At 41.8% G+C, this 17,288-nt stretch overlaps 1 protein-coding gene across 2 annotated transcripts in view; it reads right to left on the bottom strand.

The window, feature by feature from the left end:
* Nucleotides 1-17,288, bottom strand: part of rfx6 (regulatory factor X, 6) — an 81,746-nt gene that overhangs the window by 22,791 nt on the left and 41,667 nt on the right. For both annotated transcript variants that reach the window (XM_063070307.1, XM_063070315.1), the window contains exons 15-17: nucleotides 12,488-12,610; nucleotides 7,088-7,294; nucleotides 3,230-3,736 (exon numbers count right to left, since the gene is read on the bottom strand). In XM_063070307.1, coding sequence (XP_062926377.1) covers nucleotides 3,230-3,736; nucleotides 7,088-7,294; nucleotides 12,488-12,610 — 837 coding nt within the window. The remainder of the gene's footprint in view (nucleotides 1-3,229; nucleotides 3,737-7,087; nucleotides 7,295-12,487; nucleotides 12,611-17,288) is intronic.

Genomic DNA, 17,288 nt, shown 5'->3' with positions numbered 1-17,288 from the left:
TGCGATGAAGTGCTTTGAGAGGTTAGTGATGAAACATGTCAACTCCTGCCTGAGAAGTGACTTGGAGCAGTTCCAGTTTTCCTGCCATCACAACAGGTCAACAGCAGATGCCATTTCATTGGCTCTTCACTCAACCCTGGAACACTTGGACAGCGAAGATGCTTACATCAGGATGCTCTTCATTGACTACAGCTCTGCTCTACTCACTTTATACTTATGACTGTGAGGGTAAGCACAACTTTAATGCCATTTTTAAGCTTGCTGACGACACCACTGCCGTTAGCTGAAGCAGAGGTGGTGATGAATCAGCATATTGAAAATTGAAAGAGACTGAAAATCTGGCTGAGTGTTGCCATAACAACAGCTTCTCATTCAAAGTCAGCAAGACCAAGGAGATGATTATTGACTTCAGAATGAGAAAACCAGAAATCCATGAGACAATCTGCTTTGGGGGATCAGAGGTGGAGAGGGTCAGCAACTTTCAATTTCTTGTGTTATAATTTCAGAGGGTCTATCCTGGGTCCAGCATGCATGTGCCATTATGGAGAAAGCGTGGCAGTGCCTTTACTTTCTTAGAAGTTTACAAAGATTTGGCTTGTCATCTAAAACTATGATAAACTTCCATAGATATCCATAGATATTTCCCTAGCTGGAAAATGCATGGTCATGAAATTCAGTAGTAGAAATAAACATGCGTACCATTTTCTAAATGGGGAGAAATTCCAGGAATCTGAGATGCGGAGGGACTTGGGAGTCCTTATGCAGAACACCCTAAAGGTTAACTTGCAGGTTGAGTCAGTGGTGATAAGGCAAATACCATGTTAGCACTCATTTCAAGAGATCTAGAAAACAAGAGCAAGGATGCAATGCTGAGGCCTCACCTTGAGTATTGTGAATAGTTTTAGACCCCTCAACTTAGAAAAGATGTGTTGGCATTGGAGAGGGTCCAGAGGAGATTCACAAGGATGATTCCAGGAACGAAAGGGTTATCATACGAGGAATGTTTGATGGCTCTAGGTTGTACTCGCTGGAATTCAGAAGGATGAGGGGGAATCTCATGGAAACCTTTTGAATATTGAAAGGCCTAAACAAATTGGATGTGGAAGAGATGTTTCCCATAATGTGAGAGTCTAGGACAAGAGGGCACAGCCTCAGGATAGAGGGACGCCCTTTCAAAACAGAGGTGCGGAAAAATTTCTTTAGCCAAAGGGTGGCGAATTTGTGGAATTTGTTGCCATATGCAGCTGTGGAGGCCAGGTCGCTGGGTGTATTTAAGGCAGAGATTGATAGGTTCTGGACTGGACATGGCATCAAAGGTTACGGGAAGAAGGCCGGGAACTGGGGTTGAGAAGGAGAAAAAAAAATGATCAGCCATGATTGAATGGTGGAGATGGCCTAATTCTGCTCCTGTGTCTTATGGTCTTATTTGTGGTGGAAGATATATTGACTAGTTGCATGGAAGTACCAATGCTCTTGAATGGAAAAGCCTGCAAAAAGTGGTGGATATACAGCCTAGTCCATCATGGATAAAGCCCTCTCCATGACTGAGCACATCTACAAAGAGCACTGTCACAGGAAAGCAGCATCCATCATCAAGGACCCCCATCATCCACGCCATGCTTTCTTCTTGCTGCTGCCATCAGGAGGAAGGAACAGCAGCCTCTGGACCTGCATCACCAGGCTGGGGAACACTTATTACCTCTTAACCATCCGGCTCTTGGATCATAGGAGATCATTTCACTTCACCTCAGAACATAAACAGACTCTTCAGCCCATCTAAAATTTACCAGTATTTGGACTAACAGTGGCAAAAGTTTCGGAACAGGCAGGAAAGATAGTCTTAACTACTACCATAATGGTATTTCTTGAATTACCACTACAGAGCAAAATTTGTGTTGAAGAGATCACTGAACTGTTCCCACAACCTATGGACAACAAAAGCTCTTCATCTCATGCTCTAGGTATTTATTGCTTATTTATTAATATTTTTTCTCTTTCTTTTTGTATTTGCAGAGTTTGTTAGTTTTTTGCACATTGGCTGTTTGTCCCCCTGGCAGGTGTTGTCTTTTGTTGATTCCATTGCGTTTCTTGTATTTACTCTGATTGCCCGCAAGAAAATGAATCTCAGGGTTGTATATGGTGACATAGATGTACTTTGATAATAAACTTACTTTGAACTTTAAAGAAAAGGACTAAAAATAATGGACAATCAAATAGCTTCATCTTTTAGGACATAATTTTAGAAAAAACATAGAAAACCTACAGCACAATACAGGCCCTTCAGCCCACAAAATTGTGCCGAACATGTCCCTATCTTAGAAATTACTAGAGTTACCCATAGCCCTCTATTTTTCTAAGCTCCATGTACCTATCCAAAAGTCTCTAAAAAGACCCTATCGTATCTGCCTCCACCACCGTTGCTGGCAGCCCATTCCACGCACTCACCACTCTCTGCGTAAAAAATTTACCCCTGACATCTCCTCTGTACCTACTTCCAAGCACCTTACACCTGTGCCCTCTTGTGGCAGCCATTTCAGCCTTGGGAAAAAGCCTCTGACTATCCACATGATCAATGTCTCTCATCATCTTACACACCTCTATCAGGTCACTTCTCATCCTCCATCACTCTAAGGAGAAAAGGCCGAGTTCACTCAACCTGTTTTCATAAGGCATGCTCCCCAATCCAGGCAACATCCTTGTAAACCTCCTCTGTACTCTTTCTATGTTTTCCATATCCTTCCTGTAGTAAGGCGACCACTTTCAGCCCAAATGTTTGAGTTCAAAGCCATTCTTAACTGAAAGTGGTAGATAACCAAACAGTGAAAGTCTTACGTAATGTGGACATGGAAAGGATGTTTCCCATCGTAAAGGAGTCTAGGATGAGAGGATACAGCCTCAGAATAGGACATCCCTTTAGAACAGAAATGAAGAGGAATTTCGTTAGCCACAGGTGGTGAAACTGTGGAATTCTTTGCCACAGATGGCTGTGGAAACCAAGTCACTGGCTACAGTTAAAGCAGAGGCTGATAGGTTCTTCATTAGTAAGGGTGTCAAAGATTACCGGGAGAACACAGAGGGATAGATTTGAGAAGGGTAATAAATCAGCCATGATGGAATGGTGGAGCAGACTCAACGAAATGAATGGCCTAATTCTGCTCCAATGGCTTCTGGTCTTATGACTTTGCTTGCAATTGATTAGATGGGTTTGATTTGATCTGTTAATACTTACCATTTGAGCCAGTGGAAGATAATGGCGTTCCTTGGCAAGCAACTGAATTCCCCAAAAAGTTAAAGGTGCCTGCATTCAGCAACTGCAAATTGTGTGCTTCCTGTGGATTTGAGGATGATCCAAAGTTAGATGGAGATCTGGTGTTGTAGGGTGACACGGCACAGCTACTTCTGAAGTAGTCTCTTGAAACAGGTTGTTCGTTGTATGAAGTGAACCGGCTGGGTTCTACTCTGTGCTGGTAGACTGTGGCAGTGGCGTGAGTCTGATTCCTGAACATGGTTTGATAGTTGGAGTTCGTGCCGTAGAAGTTCTGACTGGTCTGGGGCAAAGTCTGATAGAGTGAGTCAGGGTACGAGTGGCAATGCATGTGGACAGATAATGCTGAGCTGCCATTCTGTGACCTCACAGCCATTGGCCCTTGATTGATGACACTTCCTCTGTTGCCCAATGGAGGAGACAAAGGTGGAGTGATGATATGATCATTATTGTGAGCAAGTTCCATAGGATCTGTAAAGAAAAGATATAAACAGTATTTAAGGAAATGTAGCATGAAGCAAATAGACAATGTTCAAAGTAAATTCATTATCAAAGTACGTATATGTCACCATATACTAGCCTGAGATTTATTTTCTTGCAGACATTCACAGTAGAACAAAGAAATACAATAGAATCAATAACTCTTCACCTCATGTTCTCCGTATTTATTGCTTCTTTTTCTTTTTGTATTTACACAGTTTGTTGTCTTTCATAAATTGGTTGTTTGTCCGTCTTTTTGTGTCTGGTTTTTCATTAATTCTGTCATGTTTCTTTGTATTTGATGTGAATGACCACAAGAAAATGAACCTCAGGGTGGCATGTGGTGACATATATGTACATTGAGAATTCATTTTCTTTGAACCTTGAAAGTACATACAAAGGCTGACAAGCAACCAAAATGCAAAAGAAGACAAACTATGCAAATGCAAAAAAAAAGAAATAGCAATAAAAAGAAATAGATGAGTAAATAAATAATACTGAGAACATAAATTGTAGAGTCCTTGAAAGTGAGGCTTAGTCAGTGATCAGTTCAGTGTTGGGGTGAGTGAAGTTATACATGCTGGTTCAGGAGCCTGATGATTGGAGGGTAATAATGCTCCTGAACCTGTTGGCCTGGGACCCAAGGCTCCTGTACCCCGTTCCTGATGGGGTCAATGAGGAAAGAGCATGGCTCGCTCGGATGGTGGGTGTTTTTGATGAAGAATACTGCTTTCTTGTGGCAGTGCTCATTGCAGTTGTGCTCAATGGTGGGGAGGGCTTTTCCTGTAACAGGATGGGCTGTAATCAAAAATGCTACTCTTTCATCTTTCTTTATCCTGCACACACTCACTACTGATTCGAACTTGCAGCTTATACTTTTCCATGCTTTTTTTTTGTCTGATATTCAAACACTTCATCAATTCTGTGGACACAGTCCTCCTGATAGGATGAGAAATCCTTGAAATTGTTTCAACGCTATTCATAAGCTGTGAAGCAAGTATTTCACAGAATGCCTGACTAGATGAACTAAAACGGTCAATTGGCTTGTCTAGTCAGTAATTATTTTATGAGCTTGCAATTCACCGTGAATTTTAAGAATCATACGCTAATAAAAAATGTTTCTGCCTCAGTAAATAATACTTTAAAACGTAATTCGTAGGTTAAATTCAGAAAGAAGTTTATAATAGAGAGCATGGCGCTCATAATCTCCATTCCAAGTTGAGTATTGGTGGAAGATTTTCATCAAATAAGAATCTATTCATAAAGAGAAATTGGGAGAAAATAAAAAAAAGAAGTTGCCATTATGTGCTTCAATTGTCTCAAATCAAATTTACTTTAATACATAACCCTCATGTTGTTGTCCTGGTAATGTAAGTTGGTATCTCCAACTTTGAATTTGTGCCAATGTTTAGTGTGCAAATATGTAGTATTGACCCTATTGGCCTCTAAACTGCAATTCTCTCAAGCTAGGCTTCATTGAATTTACTAGGTTTTTGTCACTTACAGGATACTGTCTGAACTTGTCCTAACCCAATGAGTCAAGTGCAAGGAAACCACATTAGCAAGCACCCTTTAATTACTATGCTTATCCGGATCTCCTTCAGGTTCTGCATAACCCCTTATTCCTTCTCAAGATTCACTGAAGCTCAATAACATCCAACCATCCACCCTCTCCAAACAGCCAGCTGCTTTCTTCCTTCCCCACAAACTACTGATCTGCCATGTCCGCTTTCTTACTGGAAACCTTCAGCTTCACTGAACCTTCACAGTCCAAAACAAACTGGCCACTGGAGTTAGAATTGCCCTTACAATCCTTGTCTATTAATTCCCCTCTCTTCCTTTCTTGACTCTTGAAATCCTATTACCAAGACATGAAGCAAAGCCTGCAAAATAAATCACAGTAACATATAGAATAATCATAAATGTATATTCTTCATACATTGGTGTGGTCCTGCTTTCCTATTTAATGGGACCTTTTGCTTTTGTTCACAGTTCAAAGTAAATTTATTATCAAAGTACATATATTTCACCATATACAACTTGAGATTTGTTTTCTTGTGGGCATACTCAATAAATCCAGGACATGTAATAGGATCAATGAAAGCCCGTGTTGAAGACAAACAACCAATGTGCAACAGACAATGAACTGGTACAAATACAAAGAGAAAAAAATAATAGTATCTAAATAAGCAAGAAATATCAATGAAAGTGAGCCATAGGCCGTGGGAACAGTTCAATGATGGGGTGAGTGAAGTTGAGTGATTTTATCCCCTCTGGATTAAGCACCTGATGGTTGTAGGGTAATAACTGTCCCTGAAACTGGGTGGTGCGCATCCTGAAGCTCCTGTACCTTCTTCCTGATGACAGCAGCATTCAATGGTGGGGAGGGCTTTACCTGTGATGGACTGTGAGGAACTGCCATTCAAGGGCATTAGTGTTTCCATACCAATCTGTGACACAGCCAGTCAATACACTCTCCACCACACATCTATAACAGTTTGTCAAAGTTTTAGATGTCATGCTGGATCTTTGCAAACTCCTAAGGAAGTAGAGGCTTTCTTTGTAATTGGGCCCAAGCACAGATCATCTGAAATGACAACACTGAGGAATTTAAAGATCCTGACATCTGATCCCCGACGAGGACTGGCTCATAGAACTGGCTTCCTCCTCCTGAAGTCAGGATAATAATGAGCTCCTTGGTCTTGCTGACATTGAGTAAGAGGTTGTTCTTGTGGCGCCACTTAGCCAGATTTCTAATCTCCCTCCTCTATGCTGATTTGGCACCTCCTTTGATTCAGCCAACAACAGGGGTGTCATCTGCAAACTTAAATATGGCATTGGCCTGTGCTTAGCCTCACAGTCATAGAGCAGGGGTCTAAGCACACAGTCTGGTGGTGCATCTGTGGTGATGGAGATTGTGGAGATGTTGTTACCAATCCACACTAACTGGGGTCTGCAAGTGAGGAAATGAAGGATCCACTTGCACAAGGAGGTATTGAAGCCAAGTCTTGAAGCTCATTGATTACTTTTGGAAGTACGTTTCAATTATTTATACTAGTTTGGAAGAGATTGTTTTACATGGGTGAATGAGAAGCAACCACCAAAACTAGTTCAATGCGGGCTGTAGTATTTCATGCAATAAGATCAATATAATAAGACAGACAAGAGATTCTTCACCTGCTGGAACTCCAGAGCAACACACACAAATTGTTGGAGGAACTCAGCAGGTCAGGTACCCTTCATCAGGATGCAGTTTTGATAAATACAATCAGATACATAATCAGAATTAATCAGTGATATCATTAGAATGTAGTTTTGGATTGCTTATAACCACTTTCTTACCTGCCATTTGAAGAGCACTGTTTTCAGCATTTGGGAATGGAGCTCCACTGGTAGTCAAGTCATGCTGGTTTACTGAGAGAGACCCATATGGTCGCTCCACCAAAGATTCATTTTTGACCATGGCATCATTAGAAAGCAGTGCATGTTTACTTCGGCTCGCAAGAAAACAGGAGCTTGGAGGTGCTGTAAAGGTTGTTTTGCTAGATTCTATAAAGGTAAGCAGAAGACAACTTAAGAGTTAACTTAAAATACTGCCGTAAAGTATGTCTCATTTAGATTGTGAACCTGCTCTCAGGTCCATTGTGAACATACCAAATCTCCTCAAAGTCCTATTGAGGTATGGCCTCCAGCATGCCTTTGTCATGACTACATCAATATGTTGGGCCCAGGTAGGTCCTCTGAGAAACGGACATCCAGGAACTTGAATCTGCTCGTCCTTTCCACCATGTTTGCTAACATTGGCTCTTATCACTCATTTTCTGACTCATGTTATGCCTTGCATCATAGGTTTTGAGGATTACTACCAGGTAGTTTTTTGCAATAAGAGTGTAGACTCCTGTTTATCAGTGAAACCCGACGCAGAGTGGAAGACTGCTTCACCGAACTCCATCTGCCAGAAAGAGCAGCATCTCCCAGTGGTCACCGATTATTCCCATTCCGACATGTCCATCCATGATTCACCCGATATATTTGGCATTATTTGTGGGACTGGGACACATAAGGTATCACTATATGCAGATGACCTGTTACTATACATCTCTAACCCAGAGAAATCCATCCCTGCAGTAATATCAATACTTGCTCAGTTTAGTAGTTTTTCTGGTTATAAATTGAATCTTAATAAGAGTGAGCTTTTCCCATTAAATATGCAAGTTCCAATCTATAGACAATCACCATTTCCACTTGTTATTGATTATTTTACTTATTTGGGTGTTAAAATTACTAAGAAGCATAAGGATCTATTTAAAGTTAACTTTTTACCCTTCATTGATCACGTTAAACAACTGCTCACTAAATGGTCCCCATTGTCCTTATCATTGATTGGCTGAATTAATGTCATTAAGATGATTATTTTACCTAAATTTCTGTATCTATTTCAATCTTCATCTCTAAATCCTTTTTTGATATTATTGATTATAAAATTTTTTCATGTATATGGCAGAATAAAAATCCTAGTTTAAGTAAGAAATATTTACAGAAATCAAAAAAGGATAGCAGTTTGGCATTGCCGAACTTTAGGTTCTATTATTGGGCAATTAATATTTGATATCTAACGTTTCGGACACAAGATTTGGATGAAATTCAATGTCCACGATGGGTGAACCTCAAGTGCGAGTCTGTACAGGGGTTCTTATTGGCTTCTATTTTAGGGGCTTCGCTTCCCTTTGCACTTACTAAACTGAATAAACAAATGATTAATCCAATAATTAAACATACAATACGAATATGGTTTCAATTTCGTAAATTTTTTGGATTGAATAAATTTATCCTATCAAGTCCTATTATATTCAATTTTTTTCCAACCATCCAGAATTGATCAAGCTTTTCTTTTATGGAAAACAAAGGGAATAACATGTTTTCGTGATTTATTCATGGATAATTGTCTCATGTCTTTTGAGCAGTTGTCTAATAAATATAATTTGCCTAGATCACATTTTTTCAGATATTTACAGATTAGGAACTTTTTGAATGTTATTTTACCTACTTTTTCCATACCACGTCCTGACGAAGGGTCTCGGCCCGAAACGTCGACTGTTCCTCTTCCTATAGACGCTGCCTGGCCTGCTGCGTTCCACCAGCATTTTATGTGTATTCCCAGTTCTTTACTTCATCCCTCCCTCTCCAGGTTTCACCTATCACCTTGTGTTTTTTTCTCTCTCCCTTTCCCCCATCTTTTAAATCTACTCCTCAGCTTGTTTTCTCCAGTCCTGTCGAAAGGTTTCAGCCCGAAACGTCGACTGTACTCTTTTTCATAGATGCTGCCTGGCCTGCCAAGTTCCTCCAGCATTTTGTGTGTATTGCTTGGATTTCCAGCATTTGCAGATTTTCTCGTTTGTGACCGGACACTGTGCTAGTCTGTCATACGTCAAGTGCCCCTCCCTTCCACCCCACTGCTCACTGCACAGAGTCGAAAGAAGCTGCAGAATGTTGTGCACTCAGTCAGCTCTATCACAGGCACTAGCCCCCCCAGCAGCCAGGACATCTTCAAGGGTCAATGCCTCAAAAAGGCAACATCCATTACTAAGGACTCCCATCACCCAGGACAAACCCTCTTCACACCGTTACCACCAGGGACAATGTACAGGAGCCAGAAGGCAAACACTCAATGACTTAGGGGCAGCTTCTTTCCCTCTGTGATCCGATTTCTGAATGGACATGAACCCATGGACATTACCTCACTACCTTTAGGACGCAGTATTCATGGTCAACTCTGACCGACCAGAGGCCTCAGAACATACTGCTGCCACGTAACAACCACCTGCATGGCATACGCCGCTGATATTAAACCTGATTTTAATTCTGATTCTGATCTCCCTAATCTCCCACCATCAGGCAGAAGGTACCACAATATAAGAACAAGAACTGTTAAACTGGATAACAACTTCTTCCCCGGGGCTGGGAGACCTCTGGACACCCTGCTAACACCCAGTACACATTATTGATGGCAGTGCTAGTACCATTACACTATTGGGTATTTAACTCTTTGCTGTATATGCACTGTATGGCAACTTGTACTTACACAGGTGTTTTGTTATTTGTTAATATTATTGTGTTAATTTTATTTTATGTGCTGTATGTGATATATCTAGTGTTTTTTTACCTTACTCCCTGAGGAACGTTGTTTCATTTAGCTGTCTACATGTGCATATTGAATGACAATAAACTTGAACTTGAACTGAAGAGGGTGAAGATCCAATGTTATCTTGTCTACATGGTCACTGGGTGTATATTTACCTATCAAAGACCTGCGAATGTCACTGACGTCTGGAAAAATCAGTTATGTCAGCCACAAAATGATCGGACTTGGCACTCATATGTGGGCAAGAACAAGGCTGTGCCCCCCGTCTCCCTCCCACCAGAGGCAGATACATAAAATATGAACAAAAAGATTCTGTCCACGCTGGAAGTCCAGAGTAACACACAAAAAAGGCTGGAAGAACTCCACAGGTTGGAGAGCATCTATGGAAAGGAATGAAAAGTCAACAATTCAGGCCAAAATGTCGTTCAGCATCTGTGTGTGTCAGTTGTAAGGTACTGGGACATGAAGAGATCTGAAATTTTAAAAAACAATCTTCCCCACACTTAAATTCAGATTAATTTATCACGTGTACAGCAAAACATACAATGAAATACGTCATTTGTGTTAACAACCAACACAACCTTAGGATGTGCTGTGGGCAGCCCACAAACCAATTTCCCCCGGGATCAATAAAGTATGACTATGACTATGACTATGGCAAACGTCGTCACACATTCCAGTGCCAAAATAGCACAGCAACAACCTTGTGCAGCTGGATCCTAGACTTTCTGCCATATTGCCGGCAGGTGGTAAGAATGAGTTCCCTCACCTCTGCCCCTCTGACCCGCAGCACAGGAGTCCCCCAGGGCTGTGTTCTGAGCCCCCTTCTCTATTGCCTTTACACCCATGACAGTGTTGCCACACACAGCTCCAATCTGCTGATCAAATTCACAGATGACACGACACTGATGGGCTTTATTTCCAACAATGATGAGACAACCTGCAGAGAAGTCAATGCCCTGACACAGTGGTGCCAAAAAAGGAACCTCTCCCTCAATGTCAGTAAAACGAAGGAGTTGATCATGGATGACAGGAGGAAGAGAGACAAGCTAGCCCTTACTGACATCAGTGAGACTGTAGTTGAGAGGGTGAGTAATTTCAAGTTCCTCGATGTACACTTCATCGAGGATCGCATCTGCACTGTGCATAGCAGCTGTGTGGTGAAAATAAAGCACAGCCGTGCCTCTTTCACCTCAGATGGCTGAAGAAGTTTGGTATGAGTCCCCAAATCCTAAGGACTTTCTACAGGGGCACCATGGAGAGCATCCTGACTGGCTGTATCATTGCCTGGTACGGGAACTGTACTACCCTCATTCGCAGGGCACTTCAGAGAGTGGCGCAGACAGCCCAGCACATCTGTGGTTGTGAGCTTTCCTCTATTCAGGACATTTACAGCAGCAGGTGCATAAAAAGGGCCTGGAGGATCATCAGGGACTCCAGCCACCCCAGTCATAAACTGTTTCAGCTGCTTCCATCTGGCAATAGCACCGCAGCATTAAGGACAAAACCAACAGGCTCCGGGACAGCTTCCTTCACCAGGCCATCAGATTTATCAATACACATTGATCTGATCGCATATCTAACTGTATATACAAGTATACAATCTTAGTATTAGGGCAATATCCTCCCACAGTTCCCTTCCTTAATGTTTGTACATAGCGATGGAGACGCAACATGAATATACTTACTCCCTCATGTTGTGGATAGATGTAAGAAATAAAATACTACTTCTAATTCTAATGTTCAGCAGAACATCACAAGCAACGTAAATATGAATTTCCCTCCGTTGAGGATATTTACAGCAGCAGGTGCAGAAAGAAGGCCTGGAGGATTATCGGGGACACCGGTCACCCCAACCATAAACTGTTTCAGCTGTTTCCATCTGGCAAATGGTACCGCAGCACTAAAGCCAGGACCAACAGGCTACAGGACAGCTTCTTTTTACAAGCCATTAGACTTATAAGTTCACATGTCTGTATATGGCAATGGAGTCATGACGCAAAGATTTTTACTCCTTCACATAGTGGGATAGATGTAAAATTCAAATTTACATTGAAATAAAATAAAACAGCAACAGTTAAGCAAGCTTCTTTCTGATATCCCACCCATCCATTCACTCACACACGGAGACAGGCCTCCAATCCCAGGGCAGGCCACATTCAGGCCTCAAGCTGCAGGGCAGGCCACATTCAGGCCTCCAGCCTCAGGGAAGGCCACATTCAGGCCTCCAGCCTCAGGGAAGGCCACATTCAGGCCTCCAGCCTCAGGGAAGGCCACATTCAGGCCTCCAGCCTCCAGTGTTCTGACAGACATTGAGTCTTGCGACATGCAGGCATTAGGTATTTAGAAATAAATGTGATAACTAAACCAGCACTTAAACAATGATTTATCTCTGCTCAATGTCTATTCTGCTTATTGCATTGGCTATGAGGTAAAGTGATCCTGACTGCTTCACTTCAGAGCAGCCATGATCTTCCTGAACAATGGCACAGGGGTGTGTGGCTATTGCTAACCCAACCTCCAGTGATCTTTTGTAAAACTGAACAAGTAGCTGGAGAAGTTCAGAATGTTATGGTAAGGGAATTAATTAATTCAAGTACCTGCATTTTTCATGTATTTATCGAGAAGATTCTGTAGCTCCTGCTCCTTGTCATTGTTAAACTGAGTCTCCATGGCCAATAGAATGTATTCATCCAGCAGCATTCGAATCAGATGAAAGGAGGCTAGAAGGAGAGGAGTAAAGGAAACTTATCTCAGTGACCATCAGTTCACTTTAGGGAGCCATTAAACATCATTGTCTAATGGCAAAGTACCTCCTTCTATCTCAAACAAGGCACTGTTTTTATTCTGATCCTAATCTGTTGCAATGTTCTCGGCACTCTTCATTTGTTTACTGTTTGACAACTAATTACATGAAAAGAAACCAGTGATGAAAGTTAGCCAAACTCTAGGAACAAAGCAGCTACAGATTATACGACTATTTACTTATGTGGCACACTCTGTTCTTTCAGACCTCCATTTAGAATGGAGATGAGGAGGAATTTCTTCAGCCAGAGAGTGGTGAGGCTGTGGAATTTGTTGCCACAGGTGACCGGGGAGGCCAAGTCATTGGGTATATTGAAGGAGGAGGTTCATAGACTAATCAGGGCATGAAGGGATTCTGGGAGAAGGCAGGAGATTAGGGCTGAGAGAGAAATGAATCAGTCATGATGAACTGGCAAAGCAGACTTGATAGGTCAAATGGCCTAATCCTGCTCCTTCATGCCCTGACCAATCAAGAATCTACTAACCTCTGCCTTAAATATACTTAAAGACTTGGCCTCCACAGCTGCCTGTGGCACATAATTCCACAGATTCACCACTCTCTGGCTCAAGAAATTCCACCTCATAGAAACATACAACAATGCTGTGCCAAACATGTCCTTACCTTAGAAATTACATAGGGTTACCCATAGCCCTCTATTTTTCTAAGCTCCATATACCTATCTCTTAAAAGACCCTATCGTATCTGCCTCCACCACCATTGCTGGCAGCCTATTCCATGCACTCACCACTCTCTGCTTAAAAACTTACCCCTGACATCTCCTCTGTACCTACTTCCAAGCACCTTAAAACTGTGCCCTCTCATCTTAGCCATTTCAGCCCTGGGAAAAAAGCCTCTGACTATCCACACGATCAATGCCCGTCATCATCTTATACAACTCTATCAGGTCACCTCTCATCCTCCACCGTTCCAAGGGGAAAAGGCCAAGTTCACTCAACCTATTCTCATAAGGCATGCTCCCCAATCCGGGCAACATCCTTGTAAACCTCCTCTTTACCCTTTCTGTAGTGAGGTGACCAGAACTGAGCACAGTATTCCAATTGGGTTTGACCAGGGTCCTATATAGCTGTAACATTACCTCTAGGCTCTTAAACTCAATCCCACGGTTGATGAAGGCCAATGCACCACATGCCTGCTTAACCACAGGGTCAACCTGCACAGTAGCTTTGAGTGTCCTATGGACTTGGACCCCAAGATCCCCCGATCCTCCACACTGCCAAGAGTCTTACCATTAGTACTATATTCTGCCATCATATTTGACCTACCAAAATGAACCACCTCACACTTATCTGGGTTGAACTCCATCTGCCACTTCTCAGCCCAGTTTTACGTCCTATCGATGTTCCGCTGTAACGTCTGACAGCCCTCCACACTATCCACAACACTCCCAACTTTGTGTCATCGGCAAATTTACTAACCCATCCCTCCACTTCCTCATCCAGGTCATTTATAAAAATCGCAAAGAGAGGGGTCCCAGAACAGATCCCTGAGGCACACCACTGGTCACCGACTTCCATGCAGAATATGACCCGTCTACAACCACTCTTTGCCTTCTGTAGGCAAACCAATTCTGAATTCACAAAGCAAGGTCCCCATGGATCCCATGCCTCCTTACTTTCTCATTAAGCCTTGCATGGGGTATCCTATCAAATGCCTTGCTGAAATCCATATGTGTTACATTTGCAGATTCTTGTTTCCTTCAGACTGCTTGGACTGAGCTCCTAACTCCTCATCTCTGTTCTAAAAGGACATCCCTCTATTCTGAGGCAGTGTCCTCTGGTCTTAGACTCTCCCACCATCAGGAAACATCTTCTCCACATCTTCCCCACATCCAATCAATCAAGGTCTTTCACCATTTGATAGGTTTCAATGAGGTTACCCTTCATTCTTCTGAATTCTCGTGAGTAGAGAGCCATCAAACATTCTTCATATGACAAGCCATTCAATCCTGGAATTATATTTGTGAACCTCCTTTGAACCCTCTCTAGTTTCAGCACATCCACTCTTAAGGGGCCCAAAACTGCTCACAATACTCCAAGTGAGGCCTAACCAGTGCTTTATAAAAGCTCAACATTAAATCCTCGCTTTTATATTTTAGCCCTCTTGAAAGGAATGTTAATGTCACATTTGCCTTCTTCACCACAGTCTCAGCCTGCAAATCAACCTTTAGGGAATCCTGCACAGGACTTTCAAGTCCCTTTCCACCTCAGTTTTTTGTATTTTTTTCTCCATTTAGAAAATAGTCAACCCTTTAATTTTGTCAACCCATACACTTCCCTACACTGTATTCCATCTGTCGCTTCTTTGCCCATTCTGCTAATCTGTCTAAATTCTTCTGTAGCCTCTGTAATTCCTCAAAACAACCTGCCCCTCCACTAATCTTCATATCATCTGCAAACTTTGCAACAAAGACATCAATTCCATTACACAAATCATTGACATATAACGTAAAAAGAATCGGTCCCAACACAGACCCTATGGAATACCACTAGTTACTGGGACCCAACTAAAAAAGGCTCCCTTTATTCCAACTCTTTGCCTCCTGCCAATCAGCCACTGCTTTCCCATGCTAGTATCTTTCCTGTAATATCATGGGCTTGTAGCTTGTTAAGCAGCCTCATGTGTGACATCTTGTCAAAGGCCTTCTGAAAATCCAAGTATGCAGTATCAATCAATCCTCCTTTGTCTATCTTGCTTGTTATTTCTTCAAAGATTTCCAAAAGATTTGTCAGGCAAGACTTACCCTTGAAGAAACAATGCTGATGATGGCCTATTTTATTATGTGCTTCCAAATGCCCTGAGACCTCGTCCTTAATAGTCAACTTCAATATCTTCCCAACCACTGAGGTCAGACTATAGTTTCCTTTCTTCTGCCCCTCTCCCTTCTTGAAGAGTGGAGTGACATTTGCAATTTTCCAGTCTTCCAGAACCATTCTAGAATCTAGTGATTCTTGAAAGATCATTATTACTGCCCCCATAATCTATTTAGCCACCTCCTTCAGAACTCTGGGGTGTACACCATCTGATCCAGGTGACTTATCTACCTTCAGAACTTTCAGTTTCCCAAGAACCTTCTCTCTAGTAATGGTAACCTCACACACTTCATGACCTGACAGCTGAAACTTCCACTATACTACTAATGTCTTCCACAGTTAAGACTGATGCTAAATACTTATTCAGTTCATTCACCTTTTCTTTATCCTTATTACTACCTCTCCAGCATCGTTTTCCAATATTCACTCTCACCTCTCTTTTACACCATGTATCTGAAGAAACTTTAGGTATCCTCTTTAATATTATTGGCTTGCTTACTTTTGTATTCTATCTTAACCTTCTTAATGACTTTTTAGTCACCTTCTGTTAGGTTTTAAAAGCTTCCCAATCCCCTAACTTCCCACTAATTTTTTCTCTATTATATGCCCTCTCTTTGGGTTCTATGTTGGCTTTGACTGCTCTTGTTAGCCACAGTTGTATCATCTTGCCTTTAGAATACTTCTTCCTATTTGGGATGTATATATCCTGTGCCTTTCAGATTGTTTCCAGATACTCCAGCTATTGCTGCTCTGCTGTCATCCCTACCAGTATTCTTTACAATCAATTCTGGCCAACTTCTCTCTCATACTTCTGTAATCCCCTTTACTCCATGGTAATACTGATACATTTGACTTTATCTTCTCCTTCTCAAATTTCCGGGTGAATTCGATCTCATTATAATCAATTGCTTCTAAGGGTTCTTTTACCTTAAGATCTCTAATCAATTCTGATTCATTGCACACCACCAAATCCAGAATATCTGATCCCTTAGTTGCCTCAACCACAGGCAGCTCTAAAAAAAACAATTTCATAGGCATTCGAGATGTTCTCCCTCTTGGAATCCAGCACAAAACTAATTTTCCTAATCTACCTGCATATTGAATTACATCATGACTATTGGAACATTGCCCTGTTCGTATGCATTTTTTGTCTGCCGTTGTAAATTGTAGACCGCATCCTGGTTGGTGGAGATCCGATGTTGCCTTTTTAAGGCATCACCGTTGAAGGTGTCTACAGTCCAGGAGAGGCCAGTACCTGGAATGGAGCTGGCTGAGTTTACAACCCTTTGCAGCTTTTTCTGATGCTGTGCACTGGCACCTCCAGACCTGACGGTGATGCAAATGTCTAATGCAAGGATTCCCAACCTTTTTTTTACCATGGACAAATACCGTTAAGTAAAGTGTCCATGGACCATTGGAGTCCCTGGTCTAATGCATAATGGCTATAACGAATTGCCTAAAGAAAATGCAGATCAAATTGAATTGATGGTTTTGCTTGATATTTATGGATCTTCTGGAGCACTATTCAGAAACTATCTCAAACCGTTGTGCGCAGGCTAACAAAATCCTTGTTATGCTGTTCCTTTTAGATACTGAATTAAATGATTCCAACTACATTGAAGTGAGCTCTACAAACAGCAGTCTAAGTAAGAGAAGGAAAATTTGTTTGGGATTCTTTTTCACCAACCCCTTTTGACACTGATAAAATTTCTACATGATTATTCTCCTTCCCTCAGTTCCAAAAAATTACTCATGGTGATTTTC

This window comes from Mobula hypostoma, chromosome 2, assembly GCF_963921235.1.
Source record: "Mobula hypostoma chromosome 2, sMobHyp1.1, whole genome shotgun sequence".
NCBI classification, from domain to species: domain Eukaryota; kingdom Metazoa; phylum Chordata; class Chondrichthyes; order Myliobatiformes; family Myliobatidae; genus Mobula; species Mobula hypostoma.
Note: the sequence above shows the minus strand (reverse complement) of the source record. Positions and strands in the feature narration are given on the sequence as shown.